The sequence below is a fragment of the Canis lupus genome, chromosome 28 (assembly GCF_003254725.2).
Source record: "Canis lupus dingo isolate Sandy chromosome 28, ASM325472v2, whole genome shotgun sequence".
NCBI classification, from domain to species: Eukaryota; Metazoa; Chordata; class Mammalia; order Carnivora; family Canidae; genus Canis; species Canis lupus.
Window position 1 is genome coordinate 26,013,797 of NC_064270.1, and position 21,914 is coordinate 26,035,710.

General features: G+C 34.0%; 1 protein-coding gene across 3 annotated transcripts in view; it reads left to right on the top strand.

The window, feature by feature from the left end:
- Positions 1-21,914, top strand: part of ATRNL1 (attractin like 1) — a 779,330-nt gene that overhangs the window by 7,355 nt on the left and 750,061 nt on the right. For all 3 annotated transcript variants that reach the window (XM_049103125.1, XM_049103126.1, XM_025467337.3), the window contains exons 2-3: positions 17,273-17,356; positions 18,969-19,082. In XM_049103125.1, coding sequence (XP_048959082.1) covers positions 17,273-17,356; positions 18,969-19,082 — 198 coding nt within the window. The remainder of the gene's footprint in view (positions 1-17,272; positions 17,357-18,968; positions 19,083-21,914) is intronic.

A 21,914-nucleotide genomic window follows, 5' to 3' on the forward strand; every position in this document is an offset into this window, starting at 1 on the left:
CTGGGCTGCCCATAGAATATTTAATTCTTCTTATTTTGTTTTTATTTATTTATGATAGTCACAGAGCGAGTGAGAGAGAGAGAGAGAGAGGCAGAGACATAGGCAGAGGGAGAAGCAGGCTCCATGCACCGGGAGCCCGACGTGGGATTCAATCCCGGGTCTCCAGGATCACGCCCTGGGCCAAAGGCAGGCGCTAAACCGCTGCGCCACCCAGGGATCCTCTATTATTTAATTCTATTTATTTATTTATTTATTTATTTATTTATTTATTTATTTATTTATTTATGATAGTCACAGAGAGAGAAAGAGAGGCAGAGACACAGGCAGAGGGAGAAGCAGGCTCCATGCACCAGGAGCCCGATGCGGGATTCGATCCCGGGTCTCCAGGATCACGCCCTGAGCCAAAGGCAGGCGCCAAACCGCTGCGCCACCCAGGGATCCCTATTATTTAATTCTTAAGTATGATGTTATCTGTAAGTTTTTTGTAAATTCCTTTTATCACATTGAGGAGGTTTCCTTCTGTTCTTAGTTTGCTAAGAGTTTTTATTGGAGATGGATATTAGATTGTGTTTTCTACATCTGTTGAGATCATCATGTCATTTTTCTGTTTGTTTCTTGATATTATGAATTTTGTTGCTTAATTTTTAAATGTTAAAACTACTTTACATTCCTGAGATAAACACCATCTGAAACGATTATGTTTTCTTTCTTTATATGTTGTTTGGAATTGATTGATTAGGATTTTGCTTAGAATTTTTGTATATATGTTCATGAAGGATATTGGTCTGTACTTTTTGTATAATGTCTTTGTGCAGTTTTAGAATCAGGGTAATACCAGCCTCCTAGAATGAGTTGGGACCTTCCTGTTTAGTTTACTGGAAGAGTTTGTATAGAATTAGCATTATTTCTTCATTATGTTTGGTACACTTCACCAGTGAAGCCCTTAAGGTCTGGAATTTTCTTTAACTCCAAATTCAGTTTATTTAATATAAATTCATTTGGTTTAGCATATAATACCACAAGTTCAATTTATGTATTATATATAGGACTGTATAACTAGAATTTGGTCAAATTTACTGGCAAGAATATTGCCCATCTTGATAAACATTCCTTGTATAAGTGAAAAGAATGTGTGTGATGGGTGGAATGTTCTATAAATTTCAGTTAGATTGAGTCGATTCATAGTTTTATTCAAGTTTTCTAAAACCTTTTTGTCTACTTATCAGTTATTGAGAGAGAAGTATTAAAATCTTCAATTTTAATTTTGCATTTGTCTATTTCTCCCTGCAGTCTTTCTTGTTTTGCTTTATGTATTTTGGAGCTCTTTTATTAAGTACATGAAATTTTATTTCCTCTTGATAAATTGACCCATTTTTTCATTATGAGATGACTATTGAAAGATGATCCTTTTATCATTCAGGTCTTTGTACCTTTTTTGAAAATCAGTTGGATATATCTATCTCTATATTTGTTTCTTGACTCTGTTCTGTTCCTTTGATTCATGTTCTGTCCTTTTGAGAGTCTCTTTTTTGACTATTATAACTTTATAGTAAGTCTTGAAATTAGGTAATGAGATTCTCAGAACTCTATTTTTATTTTTGAAAATTCATTTGGTTATTCTAACTCATTTGCTTTTCCACATTTTAGGATCAGTTTCTCAGATCAAAAAAAAAAAATCCTCCTGGGATTTTGGTTGGGATTGTGTTGGCTTGAGATTGTTTTGAGAAGACTAGCATATAAACAATACTGACTTCTCCATTCCATCAACATTTCTTCATCTATTTAGGTTTGCATGGATTTCTTGCATGTTTTGTAGTTATCATATATAGATCCTACATGTATTTTGTTAGATTTATACTAAATAGTTCATGTACTTTGATGCTATTGTAATTGATATTGTTTCTTTTAATTTCAATTTCTGTTTGTTGATCTTTATTATGTGGAAATACAATTGATTTTTGTATATTGACTTTGTATCCTTCCTGCAATGTTGCTAAACTCCGTTTCAGTAGCTTTTTTTATAGATTCCTTGGGATTTTCTACATACACAATTATGTTATCTGTGTAGAGTCAGTTTTACTTCCTCCTTTGCAATTATATGTATGCCTTTTATTTTTCTTCTTGCTGTATTGTACTGGCTAGGACCTTCAACTTGATGTTGAATAAGAAAATAATAGTGAATATCATTGCCTTGTTCCCAGTCTTAGGTGAAAACATTCAGTTTTTAAGCATATAGTATTATGTGAGCTGTAGGCTTTTTTGGTAAATGCCATTTACTAGGTTTAGAAAGTTCCTTGGTATTCCTTATTTTGACAGTTTATTATGTATGGATGTTAAATTTTATCTTTTTCCTGTATCTGTTGAGACAATCATTTGGTTTTTCTTTAGTTTGTTGATATTGGTGAATTAACTTGATTGATTTTCAAATGTTTAATCAGCCTTATAGTCCTGAGATAAGTCCCCATTGGTCATAATATATTATACTTTTTATATATTGGTGTATTTGATTTGCTATTATTTTGTTGAGGATTTTTGCTTCTGTGTTCTCAGAAGATATTACTTTGTAATTTTCTTTTCTTATAATGGCTTTGGGTTTCTTATCATGATAACACTAGCCCTATAAAAAAAGTTAGAGAGTGCCCCCTGCCCCTTCTTCTGTTTTCTGGAAGAATTTATGTAGAATTGATCTTACTTTTTTCATCAATGTCAGTAAAATTCATCACTGATGCCAACTGGGCCTGAGATTTTCTTTGAGGAAAGGCTTGCAACTATGAATTCAATTTTTAAAATAGATGTAGGGACATTCATTTCCTTTTTTTTTTTTTTTTTTGAGTGTGTTTTGGTAGATTGTCTTACAGAGATTGATTCGTTTCATCTGAGTTTTCAAATTTGTGGGAATAACATTGTGTATAATATTCCCTTATCCTTTTAAAGTTTGTGGAGTCTTTAGTAATATTTCTCACATTTCTGATATTGGTAGTTTACATTTTCTTTCTTTTTTCTTAGTCTGGCTATATATTTATTGACGTTATTGATCTTTTCAAAGAATATGTTTGGTTTAATTGATTCCTGCTCTTTTTTCTTTTATTGTTGTTTTCAGTTTCATTGATTGTTACTTCCTTTGGTTTTAATTTGCTTTTCTTATTCTAATTTCTTAAGATGAAAAGCTTACATCCTTAATTTGAGATGTTTCTTCCTTTCTAATAAAAGTATTTTAATGCTATGTGTGTTCTGAGCCCTGCTTTAGCTGCCTCTCACATATTGATAGGTAGTGCTTTCATTTTTATTCAGATCAATATACTTTCTAATTTTCTTTTAGACATGCTCTTTGGCTCATATAGAACAATTTTGTTTAACTTTCAAGTATTTGAGGATTTACCAAAGATTTTTGTTATTTATTCCTAGTTAAACTATGTTCAAAGAACTATGTTCATACCTTGTATGATTTCAGTTCTTACAAATTTGTTAAGACTTGTTTCTAGAAAAAAAATGTGGTGCACTGTGGTGAATATTAACATTTGCAATAGAAAAGAAGGTACATTCTTCTGTTGAGTGGGATGTTATAGAAATGTCAGTTAAGGCAAGTTGATTCTAATTGTTCAGGTAATTTATCTGTATGATATTGTTTAGTTCTGTTGATTCAGAGGAGTGTTGAAGTCTCCACCTGTGATTATAGATTTGTCCATCTGCTTTCACTTCTGTCAGTTTTGCTTATGTTTCAAGGCTTTTTTTTGGTGAGTGGATACAAAATAGAACTGCTGTGTTTTTTTGGTGAACTGACCCATTTGTCATAGTATCATTTTTTCCATCTTTTTCTTTGGAACTGTTTCTGCTTTATAGTCTACTTTGATATTAATAGCCACTCTGTTATATATATATTTCAATCCAATGTAATAATCTCTTTTTATTGGTTTGTTGAGACTATTTACATTTAGTATATTTGGATATATTTTGGTATTCTGTTTTAATTTGCTATTGTCCTTTCAGATATATGGCTTTGTATTATTTTTTATTGATTATGCTATTGTTCACAATATGCATACCTAACTTTTTGTAATCTATTCAGAGTTAATGCTATTTTAAAATTAGCAGGCTAAATTAAGTTTTATAACCATATTTGTCCATTTATCCATCTCTACTGACCTTTGCTATAATTGTCTTGTACATTACATCTACTTGTATGACAAACCCCGTTAGATAAAGTTATAAATTTTTCTTTCAACAACATATTTTAAAGAACCTAAGAGGAGAAAAACTGTCTATTTTATATTTCTCAGATTTTTGCTCTTTCTTTTGCTTTTTGCTTATCTATAGATAGAAATTTCCTTCTAGGATCATTCTTCTTTAGTGTGAACCACTTTTTTTTCCCCCCATTTCTTTTCAAACATGACTGTTGCTGATGTCTTTTCTTAATGTTTTTTGGCCTAACAGTACTTTTATTTTGCTTTGTTTAGTGAGGGATATTTTTGCAGGTACAGAATCTTAGGTTTTTAATTTTTTCAGCATTTTAAACAAGTCGCACAGTTCTTTTCTGGTCTTTCATGATTTCTGATGGGAAGTCTGCAGTAATTCTAATTGTTTTTCTTCTATATATAATGTCATTTTTCTCTAGCTACTTTCAAGATTTTTCTGAATTTTTTGTTTTAAGCAGTTCAAATTATGATGTATCTGGATGTAGGTTTCTTTAAATTTACCATAGGTGGTAGGGTTTGCTGATCTTCTTGAATTTGTATTTCTGTGTTTCATCAAAATGGGATTTAAAAAAAACATTATTTCTTTTAATATATTTTTCTGCAGTAATCTTTTTTGTTTCTTCTTGGATTTTAGTGACACTCATGAGGTTTTTGATTTAGCTTCACGGGTTCTTGAGGTTCTGATTTTTTAAAAAAATTTTTTCTCTTTCTTCAAATTGTATTATTTCTTTTGAACTATCATTAGCTTCACTGACTGTTGCCTCTATCATATACTTTCTGCTTTTGAACCCATCCAGTCATTTTAAATTGTGTAAGAGGTGGTATTTTTCATTATTAACCTTTCCATCATGTTCTTTTTGATAATTTTTCTTTCTCTGTTGAGAGCTCTCATTTCATTTTTTCTTTATCTTTGTCTTTTTTTTTCTTTATCTTTGTCTTATGGCGTCTAGTTATAATAGTTAATGTCTGTCTGATGATGCAGTTTTGGATCTTCTCAGGGTTGACATCGATTATCTTTTCCCTTGAGAAATGTTGATAGTTTCCTAGTTCTTTGTATGTTGAGTGATTTTTATTTATTCTGGACATTGTGAAAGTTATCTTGTATAAGTTATGGATCTTGTTATGTTCTGGGGAATGTCCATTTACTGATCTATCAGTTTACTTGTTTAGTTCTTTTTAGTAAGGAACAAACCATTTGGGTTCAAGTAGCAAATTCTCCGTCATGCTTTCTGAGGGTAATGGTTTTAATCTCAGTTCTGTTTTCAAAGCCTTTGGATCTGAATGCACACATGCCACTCAGGGACTAGTCTGAGACTTGTGTAGTGTTTTAAGTTTTAATTAATTTCTCAAAGGCTTCATTAAGCTGCTTTTTGGGTCTGTTCCTCATATGAGCTACTCAGATTGAACCTGAGTCTTAATGTGAGTTCATATGCAGAATTAGGGTATTTCCATCTTCAGCTTTTGTTCCTTCGGACACCTTGCATACTCTGATGTGCAGGGTACCTTTTCCTGGCCATTCGTGCTGGAAAGACAGAATTTCTCCTTTAAGAGCCCATGAATGTTTTGCTGTCATTTTCAAGGTTTGCCATCCTTTTCATCTCTTAGCCTTTGCTTTAGTAAAATCCTGAATTTTTTTCTACTGGGTTCTCACATTAGCTCTTGAATTGATTTCTCTGCTTCTAATTTTCCCCTTGCTGTTCTCCTTTATTGCTACCAGAGTTTGCTTCATAGAACACAAATTTGATCATATCTTTTCTTTGCAAAAGAGCTAGAATGTTTAAAGCAGCGACTCTAAGGTTTCTGATGAAGAATCTATTGTCATTCAAATTGTTGCTCTCATTTTCCTTTGGCTTCCTTTTTTCTTCTAAATTTTCAGAAATTTGGTTATGATGTATAGGAGTATAGAATTTTTTGAGTTTATTTGTTATTTGCTGTTTCTTGCCTTGTAGGTTTATATATTTTTCAGAATTTGTAAAATTTTGTTATTGTTTTTATTTATTTAATTTTTGCATTTTACTTATTTATTTATTGAAGCTTGATTTGCCGACATAAGTATAACACCCAGTGCTCATCCCATCAAGTGCCCTACTCAGTGCCTGTTACCCAGTTACCCCAATTGTTATCATTTTTTCTGGTATTTTTTTTCAGCTTCACACTCTTACTCTTTCTTCTCTCCCATGACTCCAAAGAGACAAATATTACTTCTTTGTCACTAAAGCCCTCTTCAGGGATGCCTGGGTGGCTCAGTGGTTGAGTGTCTGCCTTCAACTCAGGATGTGATCCCAGGATCTGGGATCAAGTCCCACATTGGCTCTTTGCAGGAAGCCTGCTTCTCCCTCTGCCTGTGTCTCTCGGCCTCTCTCTCTCTCTCTCTCTCTCATGAATAAACAAATAAATCTTTAAAAAAAAAAAAAGCCCTCTTCAGTCTGTTTTCTTTACATTCCGGTTGGATAACTTTTGTTTATCTTTATGCTCATTGATTCTTACTTCTATCATCTCCATTCTGCTATTGGGCCCATCTTGTGAGTTGGTATAAAAAATTTCACTTATCATATTTCCATTTCTTTATGTTTTGTTTCTTTACTTGAAACTTTTATTTTTATATTTGTTTTGAAAGTATCTGCAACTGCTTGTCATACCATTTTTCTGATAGCTGCTTTAAGATTTTGACAGGTAATTCCAGCATCTTTACCATGTCAATCGTGGTACCTCTATCTTTTTTCAGATGAGTTCAAATTTTCTTGTTTCTTGGTATGGCAGGTAATTTTGGATTATATCTTGGATATTTTAAGTATTGTGCATGAAATTCTGGTTCCTGTTTAAAAATTCTGCTTTAGGAGGCAATCAACTTGTTTTGGTTTAGCATACATGACCTTCCTTTTTTTTTATATAATAGCTTTATCGAGTTTTAACTTATATACCATAATATTAACCACAGTAAAAAATAAATGAGTACAACTGAATCAGATCTTTTCAAAATGAAGTATCTTGCCTGGCAATTTAATTTCTTAATTTCTTCCTCCTACATCTGTAGCTTCTTTGCTCAATATGAAGTTAGCTTGACATTAGGCATATTTAACATGGCCAGAAATCTTGAAGTAAATGCCTAATTATAATATTTGGCCTAGAATCTGATTTTCAAATATTTGAGTGAAAGACTTCTGAGTACCCCCAAATAGCAACTATCAATTCCAATGTAACTTATCCACAGAGAAGTATTGATACACAGTAGCTAAAAGATTAAAATGCTGAAAACTTTTTTGATACTGGTTTTAGTAATATTCATCCTGAAGGCATTGTTTTGTCTTGACAATTATTATTTTTTTTTAATAGAATTTATTTATTTGTGAGAGAGAGAGAGTGCATGAGCTGGGGATGAGGCAAATGGAGAGGAAGAGGCAGACTCCTTGCTGAGGAGGGAGCTCATTGAGGGGCGTTATCCCAGGACCCCAGGATCATGGTCTGAGCCAAAGGCAGACGCTTAACCCACTGAGCCACACTGGCACCCCTGTTTTGGCAATTACTTGAAATCTGCATGAGATTGGGAAAGATTTGCAATGGAAATACAGTATTTTAAAGGATCATAGGAAAAAAGTTTTATTTGCTAGAGGAGAAATGGTGATGGTCTTACCAGGGTCATGCTACCAGCAATCAATTATTTTTCACCCCAAATCATGCAAAGGGTAGGGTATAAACATTTCCTTCCTCTTCTATCAGATGTGAGAACTGACTAAGCACATTATATTTGTTACCACTGAGGCCAGTCTATAGAGGAATCTTGTGTATGTGGTGCCAGTCAACTACTGTAGTCAGCTTGGTTAGTGTGTTTTATGTGAAGGAATACTGTGTGGCCAGGATATGATTTGTTCAAATCAGTGTTCTCTAAAGTGGGATGGTAACTAAGATAACTCACTGGAAAGTGGGAAGAAAATATTAGGACTCCTAGTATTGTTATTTTTAATTTTGATTTTTAAAATCTGTACTTTATAGTGCACAATATTTTTCTTTATTTTATTTTAATTTATTTATTTTAATTTAATTTAATTTAATTTTTTATTTTTGAGTGGGCTTTATGCCCACTTAATTGACTGAGCCACCCAGGCACCCCTAGTGCACAATATTTTAAGTAGTACATGTTTACTTATATGTAAATATACATATATTTGAGTTATGTAATAAAAATTTTTACTGACAAAGGAGCATGTAATTAAGGTTTGAAGACTACTACTCTAGCAGATGAGGTCACCTAAGTTTTTATTAGGAGTCAGGTGGATGGAGAATGCACATTTAAAAGTGGAGGATGCACAGTATACTATGAAGGAAGCAGGAAGAAATATAAGCTCAGTAGTGTAATACAGTATCACTGTGGAGAAAGGAAAAAAAGTTAATACCAATGAATATAATCTAGAGGTACTCTTCATTTTGTTTAAATGTATAAAATAGTATAGTAAAATGTATAATGTTTTAATTAAAAATGTATAAACTATTAAACAATATTTTAATTAAAAATACTGTTTTTAAAAAGACTTCCATATGACGATGGCTTGCAAAGGTGACTCTCTATAAAGATTCTCCAAGTAGATTTGACTATTTCTTGAGTGGTTATTGTCAGCACTAAAACCATTTTTTCTGATAAACAGGATTTATTGTCTCAGAGACTTTGTAGTATTAAAACTACTGATTTTTTCTTATTTTATGTTTTATTTTTTTATTTTTTTCAAAGATTATTTATTTATTCATGAGACACACACACACACACAGAGAGAGAGAGAGAGAGAGAGAGAGAGAGAGAGGGAGACAGAGACACAGGCAGAAGGAGAAACACGCTCCATGCAGGGAGCCTGACATGGGACTCAATCCCAGGTCTCCAGGATCATGCCCTGGGCCGAAGGTGGCGCCAAACCGCTCAGCCTCCCAGGCTGCCCTTATATTATGATGTTTTAATCAAATTTTTTATTTATAGCCAGGATAGAGAATAATACTTCAATTGCTTTGATTTTAGTTTAATGTTTGTGCTTGTTTTCCTATACTTAGTAGTGGCTGTTCCTGTATTTTAAATAGCTTAGCATGTTTATTTGATCAGGGACTCTAGATTGGGCAGTTTTAGCAAGATGAGACATTTGAAGGCATATGGGCACATGACAGGCATGGGGATAGAGATTGGCAAACTTTTTCAGTAAAAGGCCAGATAATAGATATTTTAGAATTTGCAGGCCAGATGGTTTCTGTTGCCACTGCTCAACTCTGCTCTTGTAGCATGTTAGCAATCTTAGACATGTGTAAACAAATGGATGTAGTGGAATTCCATTAAATCTTCATTTACACAGACAGTGGGCCAGTAGTTTATGGAGCTCTGATCTAGATTAACATGTCAGTATGACCTCAAATCAAGAACAGGAGTGCCGCAATAAAAAATAGGTTAGTTGTTTGAAACTTAGAATACTTCGTAAAAACAATATTAGAAATAGCTAGTTCAGTGTCTGTTTCCATGGGTATATATTTTCCTCTGCAAATAGGCCATACTTTGTTTCTTTGCATGCTTGGTAGTTTCTTGTTGATTATTGTAACGTGATAAGTCTAGAAGTTAGAGTCTTCTCTACAGGTTTTTGTTTGTTTTTGTGTGTGTGTGTATGTGGGTTGTAGTTCATGATTTTTCTAAACTGCTTTTGTAATGACTATATTCTTTGTTGTGTATGGTCTCTAAAGTTTCTGTTCTTTTAGCCTGTGGTCAGCTAGTGTTTTGATACAGATTTCTTTGAATGCATGGAGCCAAGGAAAAAATAAAAAAATTCTTCTAGTCTTTGCAGATTGACTCTTTTGGAGCATTCCTTTGGTGCATAGGTAGGTTGTTTATGACTCTGCCTTAGCCTCCATTTTCTTTTTTGCTTTCAGTCTAAAAGTTAGCCAGAGATAAAATATAGTAGAGTCTTCTTAGGTGCTTTCTGAGCATGTAGTCTTCCCTGAGGATGCACGTGGCTTCCCAAATTCCCCTGTATGGGCTCACATACTGTATAGTTTCTCAATTAATTCTTCAAAGAATCTCTCCCAAGGTTTTCCTCCCAGGCTCTTGGTGTATCTATTATTTACTTCCACTGTCACCTTTTGCTTCATGAAGCAGGGGTTGTTTCTATTTGTCTTTCAGTGTTTTTGAGGAATCCTTCTGTATAACTGCTTTTTTGCTCTGAAGGGATTTCTTGCTAGGTATGGGATGATTTTCAATACTTGTATCAGCAAATGATTTCATGAGTTAAATGTAAAAGTATTAGGTAAATTTTAGTTGCTCAAGGGGTCATTGCAATTAAATTTATGGTTCCTTCGTTAAACCAATCTGAATAACTGTTAAATCTTTCTTCTCCATTCTTGTAACCATTGTTATTTGGATTGCCCTATGGTCTCATTGTTAGATATTACCCATTGATTCACTGAATGATTTGCATTTCCCCAACAAAGCAATGTTATTTCATGAGCCACTAAGTCTTTATATATACTTCAGTCAGCAATACTGTTATGTTTATTGTTTTTATATAGTGCTAGGTTAAGTTTGATTACATTTAGTTTAAGATTTTTGTGTGAAGGATATTTATAATTTTCATTTCTTCTTCTGTTGGTTTCATCAAGTTATACTATTTAAAGAAGTATTCCTTTCATCTAAAATATCAAATTTATTGACAGGAAGTTGTTCTCAATGTCTTATTCTTTCTGTAGCATCAGTAGTGAGGTTTCTCTTCTCCTTTTTGATAATGGTAATTAATATTTTTCTTCTTGGTAAGTTCTGCTAGGAAATTATTAATTTTTTTAATCTTCATGAAGCCAGTTTTTAATTGTGTTGATTTCCTTTATTGTATGACTTTTCTATTTAAGAGATTTCTGTTCTTCTTTTTTTAAAAAATATTTATTTACTTATTTGAGAGAGAAGACAGTGTGCACCAGTGGGTGAGGAAGAGAGGGAAAGAGAGAGAATGCCACACAGACTCTGTGCTGAGCATGGAGCCTGATGGCGGGACTCAATCTCACAACCCTAAGTGACCTGAGCTGAAACTAAGAGTCGTACACTCAAATGACTGAGCCACTCAGGTGCTGTAAGAGATTTCTGTTCTTTATTATTCCCTTCCATATACTTTCATTTGCTTTAATTCACTATTCTTTTTCTAGCTTCTTAAGCTGTAACTTTGAATAATTGATTTTCAGTTTTCTAATATAGACATTAAAAGCTAAAATTTCTCTGTAAATTCATCTCATAAATTAGCTTCATCTCATAAATTTTGCTATGTTGTGATTTTCATATTATTCAGTTAAAAATATTTTCTAATTGGCTTGGGGACTTAGAAGTATATTGCTCAATTTGCAAATATTTGGGGATTTTAAATTTATCTTTTTTGTGTGGTCAGTGTGTATGGGGCTGCCACTAATTTCATGGTATTTGGATGCGTGATTACTGTAGCCAGTTGTTATTGATTAAGTTGATTTAATTAAATTCTGATGTTACTTGCTGGCATGGCCTAAGAACAAGTAGTCTTATAAAGAGGGTGGGAATTAATTTTTCTCACTGTCAGCTTTGGCTTCTGAAGACTTTTGCAGGCTCAAAGTGTGAAAAAAAAATATGAGAGTTTAAGGTCCTCAAGCTCATCTATCCAGATGGTACCCTCCTAGGTATCAGAGTTTTACTTCCTCTTAGGGGCACTATCTTTAGCACTGTAATTTTGTTACAGTTGTGAATTAAACTTTTTTTTTTTTTTTTTGTTATAATTCTGTTCCTCTCACAGTCTGAGCCTGGGGCTGTTTTTCAGCTTGGATCTTCACTCTGAATTCAGGAGTAGAGATTCCTTCACTTTAAATGTTACAGAGTCCCCTGGCTTTTACACTGTATCTAAAATTAGTGGTTGGTGATTTGGGTCTTATAGGATGTTGGGAAAAGCTGCTTATGGGCAGGCGTCTCATAGAGGCACTCGGCTGGAGTTTTCTTCCTTCAGCTTATCAATGACTTTTTACAGCAAATCAACTAACTCTACACAGTCCTTAGAATTACCCTTGCTACTGTACTTCTCATATATTAGAGCTATTGCAACAGCCTGTTGTCCATGCATAACTTTCTACTGGTATCCCATCTCAGCTCACAGGTTAAGAGTCTTAGTCATTGTGATGCTGTGGCATGCCAGGAGTTATTACCATTCTGTCTACCATCTGCCCATTGAGTGATCCAATCCTAGAATCCTGTCTTGAAGATCTGCTTCCTGCTGGTAACTATTAGTTTGGTCACCGGCACCCGCCCCACCCTCCCGAAGCAGAAGTATCTGCTTTTACACTGAGAATTAGCACATATAATATACTTGGGAGATGCAGGGACACTGACTGAATCATACAGAGAAGTAGCCAGTAAGAAGTATGTTATCAAGTCACCTACCAAAGGGGGGGACTAGAGCTTAATCCCACTGGGAAGTACTGGGGAGAAAATGCACTGCAGTATAGTCCCAACAAAGAGGTAAGGAAGCTTAGGGTATTTACATTTTTATCCAATCATTCATTGACTAGGGGATACCTCTGGGAGGATATTGATTTATAAGCACTTTCAGCTCATCACATGCAGAGGAAGTGTAGGTTCCAGCAGCCAGAGGGGAGTCCTCCAGCAAAGATGCAGGTGCTCACCTAAGGAAGTCAGGCTGAGTGTATGGAAATAGCAAAGAGGGTCTGAGAGAGTATGGGGGTAGCACAGACACTGTTGGCTACTTCAAAAGATATATCTGTTTTCTACTATGTAACATAATGCCAAATTACTTTGCGAAGTTGTATGACAATTCTTTTTTCCACATCTTTGCCAATATTTGATATTATTCTTTTTAACTTAGTTTTGTTGTGTGCACAGTGGTGGTATGTAATTGTGATTGTATTTTGCATATCCTTGATTATTATTGATCGGTTTGGGTCCAATCAGAAAGGAGAATCACATAATCTTAACAGGGAAGGTTTAATGTAAATAATTTTTGATTGTACCAGGGATTGGGATAATGAGAAATTGGCTAGTAAGAAGTAAAGGTTTCTCCAAACGATGTAGAGATAGTGGATATAAGGAGGAGCCACTACTAACCTTATGGTTGAGATACAACACTTACGTACAAGTTCCCACCTCCTGGCCTGAGATCCAGACCTTGTTGAGAGGGCCTGGCTGTGGCTCACTGAAAGGTACAGTTGCTGTCATGCTGCACTGGTAGAAATTATTTGATATCTGCCCTTTGGAACTTGCTATGGTTATCTCACTGAGAGATGAAGAATGCTGTTCGTGAGGCAGTGTCTCACTGAAGGCACTCTGCTGCAGAATTTCCTGAGGGGAGGTGCTAGGAGAAGCTACTGGTGGCTGGCTTGCTGGCCATCACATTCTATAGGATCCTAGTCCTGGAGAAGCCAAGCTGCAGGAGATTGTTAAGTACATTGGAACCCGGAAACAAAACTCTTGTCTCCTATACTCTTTCTAGTGCACTCTGTTGACAAAGCATGCCAGCTTAACATCATGCCATCTGACAAAGAAAACATATTTAAAGGGCCCAGATCTATTTTCACAGAGTAGGTAAACTGTGGATTTTGAGGCAAGAGGCAATGGATAATTGGCACAGTCTACCCTTTGGTTATTCAGCTTCTTTATGTTTCCTTCTAAACATATGTGAATTCCCTAGCAAACAACAACACTGTATTTCTATCTAAGAAGATACACATATTCCAACTGAGGTTCTCACCCTTTGACCAAAAAGAAGAAGTACACAGTTCGAAGGGTCATTATATCTGTGGTTGGTTGTATTAATTACTCTTCATATTCATAGTCATATTGAATATGCCATTATCTAAAGTCTAAATTGTAGAGTTAACTTAAAACAAATTGTATGTAAAATAAAAATGAGGAGAGAAGATATACTTGTAACAAGCAAATAGAAACTGTGCAAAACTGTTATGATCTTTGTTTTTATGTGTTATAAGATGATAATTGATATCAGTGGTTTTGTTCTTCTACTCCCTATTTTATTTCCCCTGCTCTCAGCTAGAGTCTCAGGCTGTTGGAGTTTCACCTGGTAGAGTCCAGTGGGTTGATTTCTCAGTCATTCTGCTTTGGTTGAATATTTTTTATGGGCCTATCTTCTGGATCTCTCATCCTGTTTTAGCTATGTTTAAATGTGCTGTAAACCTGTGCATCAAATTCTTAATATTGATTAGGGTAGTTTTCAGTATTAGTATGTCTATTATTTTTTCAAATATGCTCTCTTACTTTTTACAGTTTTCAATTAATTGCCAAAGTTTTAAATCTTGTCTTTTGTTGAGCTTAGTAAAGCATATTTGTTTTATATGACACATCTGATAATCTCTGTAGTTGAAATCTTCAGTTCTCTTTCTGTTGTCTGTTGGTTCTTATTTTGTTGTCATGCATCTTCATATGTCTTAGTATCTTTAATTGTGGTAGACGTTTTATTTGAAAAGTTGTTATTAGAAATAATTTGAGGTCTAGAATGATGTTATCTTTCTTTAGAGTATTTTTGTATCTTCTGTTACGAACTTTGGCCTACTGGCATTTCCAGTATCGTTTTAAGCCAGTTTTAAGTCTTGAGGTTTCTAGCCATCCAGTGAACTCATAGCTAGGCTGCAGTCCATGCAGGGCCTAGTTTACTTCTGGTACACCCTTACTCTAATAACAGGTCATTGCATCTCAATTCAAAGTGCTGTGCTGTCTTGAGCCTGTACGTTTTGTGGGCCATTGCCTTCAACTGTCGTGTCCCTCCCTGTTTCAGGCTGCCAAAAGCACGCTGCTTTTTGATATTGTCCTCTCAATAGGCAGGTCTCTCCAGAGCAAAAAGCAGCTCTGAATGCCTGCCTCATCTTAAAGAATTTGCAAGGTCTGGGTCTTGAGTTGGTAGATCTTACTATTTTGTTGCTTATAAGATGCCTTTAAGATTTTAAAATTGTTCCTCAGCTTTTTTTTTTTTTTTAAGATTTTATTTATTTATTAGAGAGAGAGAGAGAGAGAGAGAGAGGAAGAGACACAGACACAGGCAGAGGGAGAAGCAGGCTCCATGCAAGGAGCCCAATGTGGGACTTGATCCCGGGACTCCAGGATCACACCCTGGGCTGAAGGCAGGCACTAAACTGCTGAGCCACCCAGGGATCCCCTGTTCCTCAGCTTTTTAAAGTTGTTTTCAGTGCAGGATTTGTCCGAATTACCTTATCTGGTATTGTTGGAAGTGAAAAATCAGGACAAGTTATTTAACTTTTTCTTTATAGATTGTGCCTCAGTTTTCTCATCTGTATTATGGCGTTAATAATTATTTATTATCTTGTAAGGTTTTTTTGAGATTTTTAAATGAGGTAACACATCATGCTCTTACAGTAGATCCTGACACATAGAAAATGCACATTTTATTACTAATTTGAGATATTGGAATTTGTTGTTCTTAAAAAACTTTCCCAAGCATGAATTAGCCCATTTATTTATTTATTTATTTTTTAAAAGATTTTATTTATTAATCATGAGAGACACAGAGAAAGAGGCAGAAACACAGGCAGAGGGAGAAGCAGGCTCTATGCAGGGAGCCTGATGTGGGACTTGATCTCAGGACTCCGGGATCACGCCCTGAGCCAAAGGAAGATGCTCAACTGCCGAGCCATCCAGGTGTCCCGAATTAGCCTCTTTATTGCCTAAAATAATCTGCAGGGATTATGAAAGATTTACAAATAATGTTTTTATTGACATTTCTGTGAACCACGATTTAGGTAAATGAAACTTTTGTTTTCCTAGTGTAGTTAAGATGAGTTTATACTATAAGGAAAATTTAATTTATCTAAAACTAAATAGTGACCTAGAGATCTATGTGCATATGTGTATATTATGTATATGTATTTATGTATAAGTGAATATATAAAGACTGATAAGTCCTTGTGTGTGTTTATATAAATATATGTATTTGTATAATATATAGAATCTAAATGGGAAGATATCTTAATTACTTAAAATAAGGTGTTTTGTGGATAAAACAATTGGGCTGGAGCTAAGGAGAACAAAATGAAGTACAATTGAGATCTTGTTTTAAATGTTTTTAAATTATAAAAACAGAAATTTTTCTAAGAATTGTCTTTTTTATGTTTGAAATAGAAGATAATTATAAAGCCTTTGATTTATCCTATTTTCAAAATTGAGTTCTTGGTATAAAATAGACAAGAGAAAATCTTAATAAAAACAGGTAGTTGCACACAGTAAAGTCTGGTGACAACTACCCTAGCAATTCTGATAGATGTAACGGGACAGATTGTGGCGATACTTGTGGTGCATCTAGTATAATATATAAACTTCTTAAATCACTGAGTTGTACACTTGAAACTGGTATCACATTGTGTGTTAGCTGAAATTAAAATAAATGAATAAGTAAATAATTGCTTGAGAATGGATAACATGAGAACTAAAGAAAGCCAAAACCAAAAGCAAACATAGCTAACACTGTAACTCTGAAAGTGGTTATGTACATACACTATTTCTCTATTTCTTTGATCTGCATCTTTTTTTTTTTTTAAGATTTTATTTATTCATGAGAGAGACAGAGAGAGAGAGATGCATAGACACAGGCAGAGGGAGAAGCAGGCTCCATGCAGGGAGCCCGACGTGGGACTTGATCCCGGGTCTCCAGGATCACACTCCGGGCTGCAGGCAGCGCTAAACGGCTGCGCCACCGGGGCTGCCCTGATCTGCATCTTTTAAAGTGCATTTGACCTTCCTTCTTTTGCCTCCATCTTATTTTTGTACAGAGACAATTTAACTTCATCTATTTTTGCATTAAATCCATCAGTAGAGTGTTCAATTTTTCAGTGTATTTTTTTACCTGTGCAAAATGAAACATTTGAAATATGTCAAGGTGTAGAGAAATCCAGAATAAATTCTTTTGAGTTGTAGGGAGATACAGGGCAATTTGAAAACTTTTCTAATTTGTAAATAAATTCTCCCTGTGGAAAATGCTACATCTCATTTCTTCGGTTTAATGTCTTTTTAATTTTCTTATGCTACTATATGTTTTAAAGTTACTTTAAGGTAATTTTTTCATGATTTTGTTTTCTAGGTTAACAGAACCTTCTGGATATTTAACAGACGGTCCAATTAACTATAAATATAAAACTAAATGCACATGGCTAATTGAAGGCTAGTAAGTATATAATTTGGATTAAATTGATTTTTAAATTTTATTCTGAAATGATAAAGAAAATGATCATATCAATGTTAAAGTATTAAAATGTAATTTTATAGGTATATAGCTCATTCAGTTGCTTATAGTTTATTCAGTGATTATTCATGATATTTTTAAATGAGATTTGCAACTTTTAGATATTACATTTAATATAAATTTTTTTTAACTATTTTTTTTTAGGATTTTATTTATTGATTCATGAGAGACACAGAGAGAGAGAGAGAGGCAGAAACACAGGCAGAGGCAGAAGCAGGCTCCATGCAGGGAGCCTGACATGGGACTTTATCCCGGGTCTCCAGCATCACGCTCTGGGCTGAAGGTGGCGCTAAACCTCTGAGCCACCTGGGCTGCCCTTAATATAAATTATAGTATCCCTTTACTTGTGATAATAGTTTGTTACATATATTTTAGAGTTATGTTAGTGTGGCAGTAAGTAGACGTTTTTGGCTTACTTTAAACATCTTGTTATGGAATTTGAAGATGCCATAGAGAAGATAAAAATATTCCATGCTGAATTATGCCATTGGTTTATACTCTTCAGTATTTTAGTTATAAGGGTATTTAAAAAGAACATTTTGTAAGAGAGAGTTAATTATCCTTTTAGGAGCTTTTTTCAGTAATTAGGGCCTGAGTTTGGATTGATCTATTTAAACATACTGTGAATAGATCATAAATGAATTGATACAAGTTATTTTATGGTTCTTAAAGAGTGTATTTGGAAAATGTTATTTTTGGGGAAGGTTATTTAGATAGGTTTTTAGAAATTATCAATTTCCTGTACATTGATAGTTTCATTTTGTTTATTTTTGTCTTGTTTGTTTGTTGTTTTTTAAGTAATCTCTATGCCCAACATGGGGATTGAACTCATGACCCCAAGCTACATGCTCTACCAACTGAGCCAGCCAAGTGTCCCCCACCCTTTTTTTTCATCTTATTTATTTGTTAATAATATATCCTACTGAGACCTTTTGATTAAAATTTCAATACCATAGTAGGGCCTTTAGCTAATAAGTATTATGTAGAAATACGAGATGTTACTTATTGAGTGTTGAATTTTAAAAATCAACTTCATTCAAGTTTAATTTGTATACAATAAAATTCATGTTAAGTGTACAGTTCAACATAGCTCCAGTAATATATACAATCTGTATAATGTCCACCTTAATCAAGACATAGAACATTTACTGCTGACTAAAGTTTTAGAAAATGGTGATTTATATATACAGTTTGTTAATAGATTTTGAAGTCGCATGTCATTTTTACATTTGATTTATTTTTAAAATTTTATTTAAGTAATTTCTACACCCTACTTGGAGTTCAAACTCACAACCTTGAGATCAAGAGTTATATGCTCTTCTGACTGAGCCAGCCAGGTGTCCCTCATTTTTATAATGTATATAATACTCTTTTTCTGTAACTTAATAGTAAATAGAAAATTTTTTGTAAATCAGTTTTTAAAAATTTTTTAATTTATTTTTTGTAAATAGGTTTTTAATACAGTACTCAACATTTTTTCTGACTATGCTTTGAATATTACATATGAATTTAAACATTTTAATATTTTTTTCAGTCCAAATGCAGTGTTAAGATTAAGATTCAATCATTTTGCAACAGAATGTAGCTGGGATCATATGTATGTTTATGATGGAGATTCAATATATGCACCTTTAATAGCGGTTCTTAGGTGAGTAATTGTGTTTTAATTGGTGAATTGACAGTTGTAGAGGAATAAGTGTAATTTATTAATTTTAAATATATACTACTCTGGGCTTTAAAATAAATTTAGCAGAGATACTGATTGCTAAGTTTCAGAGATGTTATAATACTATGTTGCATATTGTGACTGTCAACTTAGGTACATATATATTAGTGTAAATTTTGATTTAGTAAAGATAAATGAGTACTCATTTCAGAAATGTAGATTTCCTAAAAAGTATCCTTTATTCTTGCCACATATAGTTTGTTCTTTTAAAATGATGTGAATGTTTCCAGAGCTACCTATTAGACAGATTAATATGAGTTCTAGATGACAAAGAGATAAAGATGTGTATGTTTTCTATAGTTGTCTTTTTATTTTAGTGAAATGATAAAATTTCCAATTCTGTAAATAAAAAGTTAAGTTACACTTTATGTAATGGTTTAATAATCGGTATGTTTCTTTCAGTTCTCAAAATTTGGGAGTTTTTGTTCTTTCAGAATACTTATTGTTAGTAGTCAGGCAGTCAGATTTAAATTTTAAAATTACAGCATTTTCAATATCAATTTAAAAATCTTTTCTATGTAAGTAATATAAATTATTATAAAATGTTTCATGAATAGGAGAAAATATATTTGACATAGGAAAAATTAGGATTGTGGTGATCAGTGTTGATTTTGAATACAATTAACTAACATGATTGTTGACCAAGTTACTGATTTATTTATTCTTATATTTCTTATATCCGTAGTACTGCTTATATGTTCTGTTATTGTTAAAAATTTAAATGAAGATAAAAGCTTATTGTTCCCTTCAAATTTTTAAATTTTCTTTTTTCTTTTTATTTATGTTGCAGCTACTCTGTTTACCAGGAATGTAGACTATTATTTTTTTGGATAGACATGTAAGGACTTGTATTTCTGAATGAATATTTCACAGTGACTCTTTAGCATCTTAGCATCTTATTCATAGCAATACTATTATGGCTATTACTCTAAAGACTTTCAGAATTTAATTTTTGAGTTGTCTGAAAATTATTTAAAGGGTTGCCACAAATACCCCTTCATCCAAGGACAAGAGGTAGAAAATGGAATAGTCTTACGAATAATTATATTGTAAGATAATTCATAGTAACAATTAGGTAAGATTCTGGGTTCATACATTAATTTTTAGCAATTTAGATTTTACTCAGCTATCGTTATTCTATTTTTATGATACTGTTGACTGTTATTTAGATGTGTGCCTTTCCATTTGTTTTGTTCATACTTGTAACGACTTTGCATTAATTAACAGTAATCCATTAACACTCTTACCAGTGCTTTTTTGGTACTAAAGGAAACTTTGTAAGATAATTAGCAGGATGGAATTTAGTATATGTCTGTGAAGATGGAACCAGTGACTTTTTGTTAGCAAGTGCTCCTATTAGCTATCTTGAAAGAGATGGAAGACGTTTACTGAGTATCCACTTGAGCTAAGCAATGTAGTAGGCAGTTTAAATGTTATCTAATTCTCACAAGGATCTTGTGGAAGAAGTGCTGTTATCCCCATTTTATAGCTGAGAAAATTGAGACTCAGGGGAATTGTTTTACTTCTAATAGATGATGGAGCCAGAATTAGGACATGACAGTCTCCTGATCTAAAAGCCTGTATACTGTGAATTCAGAATCTAAGTGTTTGAATGATTCCAGTTATGTAAATGTACATTATTCAGCAAATATGTGATAACTTTCTCAGTTCCAGAGACTGTCATAAGCCTGGAGGATATAGTAAGGAATATGATCAGGCATTACAATGAATTCACACACGAGCTACCTAGAGTTGGGCCAGACTTCACTGCTTGAGTGCACAGCCCTCCATAGGACTGCCCTCAATTCAGACACCAGCTTCAAGTTTAGAGATCCTCAGGTCCTACCCACACTTCTGACTAGCTGGCTGCAGATTTAGGGGTACCCACCATCCCTTCTGGTGCAATAATTCACTAAAATGACTCACAGAACTTAGGCAAACACTATACTTATGATTATAGTTTTAAAATAAAGGAGAAAAATAATTACCAGCCAAATGAAAAGACATATAGAATGAGATCTGGAAGGATCACAAACAACTTTTTTGTCCTTGGGATGTGTTACCTTCCCAGCACACCAATGTGTATCATCATCCAAGAAGCTTACCTGAGCTACAGGTACCCAGAGTTTTTGTTGGGGTTTCATTATATAGGCATGATTGATTCAGTCATTGGCCACAAGTTCGAACTCAATCTCTAGTCGCCCTCCTCTCTGGAAGTTGGATTGATTTCTTGTGGCTCAAAGCCTCAACCCTTTATTTTATTTTATTTTTTTTTTAATTTTTATTTATTTACTTATGATAGTCACAGAGAGAGAGAGAGGCAGAGACACAGGCAGAGGGAGAAGCAGGCTCCATGCACCGGGAGCCTGATATGGGATTCGATCCCGGGTCTCCAGGATCGCGCCCTGGGCCAAAGGCAGGCGCCAAACCGCTGCGCCACCCAGGGATCCCCTCAACCCTTTAATTGTATGATTGGTCTTTCTGGTGTGGCCAGCTCCACCCTGAGTCACCTCACTAGCATAAACATCAGAGTTCCCCATGAATAAAGAAGACTCCTATCACTTGGAAAATTCCAAGGATTTGGAGTCTATATCAGTACACAGCAGTTAGGCACTGGTGGCAGCATGCACACAGAATTTTTTACTCAGCACAGTAAGTATTATAATCAGGTTATGAAAAGAGTGGTATATGATTTTATTTTATTTTAATTTTTTTTTGGTATATGATTTTAGAAGTAACTAATTCTTCATGGTG